This window comes from Galeopterus variegatus, unplaced genomic scaffold (assembly GCF_000696425.1).
Source record: "Galeopterus variegatus unplaced genomic scaffold, G_variegatus-3.0.2 Scaffold16490, whole genome shotgun sequence".
Classification (NCBI taxonomy): domain Eukaryota; kingdom Metazoa; phylum Chordata; class Mammalia; order Dermoptera; family Cynocephalidae; genus Galeopterus; species Galeopterus variegatus.
The window spans coordinates 3,887-7,665 of NW_007742601.1; the positions used below are offsets into that span (position 1 = coordinate 3,887).

The window sequence follows — 3,779 nt, forward strand, 5'->3', positions numbered from 1 at the left end:
AAAACAAAAAACCCCGCCAGTGTGCAGAAGTGTCAATAGCGTCCTGGGGCAAATGTTTTTCAGAAGATCAACAATGATGGTTTTTTACAAATTTGATAAATTTGAGACTTCTTGAAAATAATGAAAATTTTATTTTTTTTTTACAGATAAATATTTTTAATATAGAAAAGATGACAGCTATAATGAAATACAAACAATTCCTATAACACAATAAACTTACTGTTATAAGAACTGCTAATCCTTCCCCAGGTTCTTAGAATCTGGGTACAGCATTATAGAAGTAAGCTCTCCATGAAAACACACATAACCAAAAACCCAATGGGCAGCAATTGTGGTAGAGCAGAAAGACAAAACAGAGCGACTCAGAAGTAGTAGAGAATACTGCACGTTTTCTAGGGCAATTCTAAATTCTTCAGTGCTTTCTGGTAAGTTCCTCCAGCCCAGTTTAGTATCTCTTAGCTACTCTGTGCTGCCCGATCTTGTCTCCTGACCGTCGTCTTACTAGGATGATCATCTGCCTCACAAATGTCATGTCTTCTCCCTAATACTGCTGTATTTTATCTGCCTTGGAGGATGGCGACTAATGGCTTTCAATGAAGTCACCATGACTTAGAAAGTTTAAAACCACAAATTTTCCATGTGGTAAAACTTCTAATTACTATAATTGCACATTCACCAGTTCATTTAAAAGTTTGGTTTAAAAATACGTTAGAGTTCAATTTAACATTCAAGAGAGGAAAAGGCACTTAATACTGCAGTTTCCAGAACATAATTTGTTTGTCTTCCCCTCCTGTGATGATGCTGCTACACTGTTCATTCATCCATATACATGTCACAGCACCTGTGTGGCCCTGTATTCTCTCACTGATTTTTGCTCCAAGGAGGTCCCAAACGAGCAGTTCACCAGACTGACTTCCAGATAAAATGTAATTTCCATCCCAGAGAAAGCACCTCTGGGGCTCATCTGATGTCATAGAGGAGATTAGCATCCCTGTCTGCACATCGATTACATTAAGACAGCCATCTGCTCCTGTGCTGAGGACATGGCGACTGTCTGGGCTAAAAGCTGTATCACATACAGTCCCTGAATGGCATGAAATCTGGTGCACTAAGGTGGCCGTAGTGAGGTCCCAAATATTTACCATGCCTTCTTTGGTGCCAGAGACCAACAATGTGCTTGCAGCATTTAAACTGATAGTATCTACACTGACATCATGTTCCAGCTCAGCCAGCAGGTCAAACTGATGTCTTTTGGTGCCTGGCATCTCTGCAGGAACACCAGACCACACCTTCACTGTAGAGTCCCACGATGCAGTATATAGCCTGTTGTCATGCCAACAGATCTTACTAACAGCATCATCATGTCCCATTAATGTGTCTTGGCGTCTTCCAAATGCTATGGAATAAAAATAGACATTGTTATCCCATGAAGAGCTTACAACAGTGGCGTCTCCTGGCAAAAGTAAACAGGATGATAAAGCCATATTCGAAAATGATATACTTCTTTGTAGCATTTTGGATTCTTTAGAAAACATCTTCAAAGTGGAATCTTGTGATGTTGTAAAGACTGAAGACCCATTGCAAGAGACTGCTATTCCAGTCACTGCCTCTCTGTGGATTTTGTAGTGCTCATACGACTGCAGCTTGCTGATGTTATTCCAGGCCAGTGTTTTGCTTTCTTCAGTCAGGTCTTCAAAAGACTCTTCACCTGGAGAGGCTGGGGAATCTGCCACAGAAGCATTATAACTGCAGGTTTGCCACCAACTTTTAAACTTTGGGGTGATCCTTCGAGGATGTGGTGTCACAAACAGCTGTTTTGGTGTCTGCCCAAACTCCAAGATCTGGGTTAGCATGGCTACTTTCTCATCAGGATCCTCGATGCTGTTCAAGTCCACACCTCCTTCATAGGTCAGGGGATGAAATACATTGTGGGCCCCAACAGCGTCATGACCTTTCTGCTTGTAACCAAATATTAGATCAATCCACTCGTGAAGGTGCTCGGACACATAATGGCTTTCCAGTGCCTCTTTGCTCTTCTGGAGAAAGTCCTCGGGACTCAGGGCCCAAGGGGGAAGTTCCACGTCATCAACCATCTGCCCTCCTTGTCTCTTTCCCAAATCCAACTTCAGGCTATTGACTAAAAAGCTGACATCATCACCATAGAATTCTGGAATCAACTCTTTAAAATCTGTTGCGCCATCCAAACAGTTTTTCCAAGTTTCTGCAATACTGTTGAACATTCTATCTGCATTATCAAATCTTCCATTCTGTAGGCACAACATATACTCTGGCGCAATCCTAACAAGATAAAAGAGCACATAGCCTGGGGAGGAGTAGTGACTTCCATACATGAACTTTGGCTCAGGCATTTCCTGGTAGCGTGTCAGTAGCCGCTCCAGCCGTTCTTTATTCAGGGCCCCCACTGGCTTACTAAGATCCCGGAAAGTTCCTGGATTTGACAAATCTAATTCTGAGCTGGAATAGTCATTTATTATCCATGGAAACACAGGGTACTGGGAGAGGTCGTTGCAGCTCCGGTCAGCCAGGTTGTTGAGGTGAAGAAGGTACTGGTAGTTGGACAGATGTCCTCGCTGCCACTGCAGCATGTAGCTCTCGGCCGTGTGCTCTGCAACATGGTGCTCTAGATATGTAGCAATATAGAAATAGAGATCATCTCTATCTTGAGGTTTGTAGAACTTTAGGGAGATGTCGGAACATAGATCATCTTCTGTGCAAAATACTTCCAAGCCCAAAGGCATGAGGCCGTGCCTCCTTTTGTAAATACGGCGGACATCCTGGAGTGTGATCTGGACCACAGGTTTCGGGTACCCATTGAGAGGCTGGAAATACAGGTTGGTGTCAGTGATGCACACGTGTCCAGGGTTCGTCACCAGAGGTGTCACCATCTCAGCTTTGCATTCCATGTGAAGCTTTTCAGAAACACTTTGGAATCTGTTTTTGTCAAATGAAGTCCTAGCCAAACGTGACTGCAAAATAGCTGTTATCATGGCAGTTTGGTCACCCAGTTTGTTAAGGCACGATGCTCTGTGAAGCTGAAGCAATGTTTCCACAACATCTTCCACTTTCCCTGAAACATCCAGTTCAAAGACATACTCCATTTTGCCCCTTTCTATTTTATATGGTGCAACAATGTTATGTTCTTTAATGAAATATACCTGACTGAAAATGAGTGAAATTCCACTTGATTTTGCCTTTGCCAAGTGTCTATTGGCTCCATTTTTTCTATGTTTTTCTATTTTTATACAATCTCTCAAAGGAATCTTAATGATGGGCTGGGATATTGTATCTGGTTCAAAAATCACTGATTTTGAACATATTTTTAAGGACCCTCTGATTTTCCTTTCATCAGGACGGCCCCTGTGCTGAACACGATTGACTGTATGCTGTTCAAAGTAGTACTCCTCCAAGTTAAGCAGCAGCAAGGAAAATGATAAGGTCCGTTGCCGGGGGACGGCCTGGGCTTTGCCCACAGCAGGGCCTTCCCGGCGGCCTCCCCGCTGCCCTCCGGCGCAGGGAGCGAGTCTGCGTTTGCTTCATGTCTGCAGGTCGGCAGGGAGAGAGCGCGAGCTGTGGGGCGTCAGCGGCCAGGGGAGGACGCGGGCCTGCTCGGTCCCGCCCGGGCGCAACCACCGTACGGCGCGGCCCGAGTATTCGGACCCGATGCCGCCCGAGAGGCCTGAGGCGGAGGGGTGTCCGTGGGGCTCGCCTGCTCGCCCTCCCCGGCGAACGCCCGGGCTCGCGTGCCGGGCGGCGCCCCG

General features: G+C 45.4%; 1 protein-coding gene across 1 annotated transcript; it reads right to left on the reverse strand.

The window, feature by feature from the left end:
- Positions 1–111: 111 nt before the first annotated feature.
- LOC103582498 (protein FAN) lies at positions 112–3,779 on the reverse strand (the record flags this gene model as incomplete). Its single annotated transcript, XM_008564073.1, has 2 exons — positions 112–3,450; positions 3,736–3,779. Coding segments are annotated over 2 exons (2,748 nt in total), but the record flags the coding sequence as incomplete, so codon positions are not given.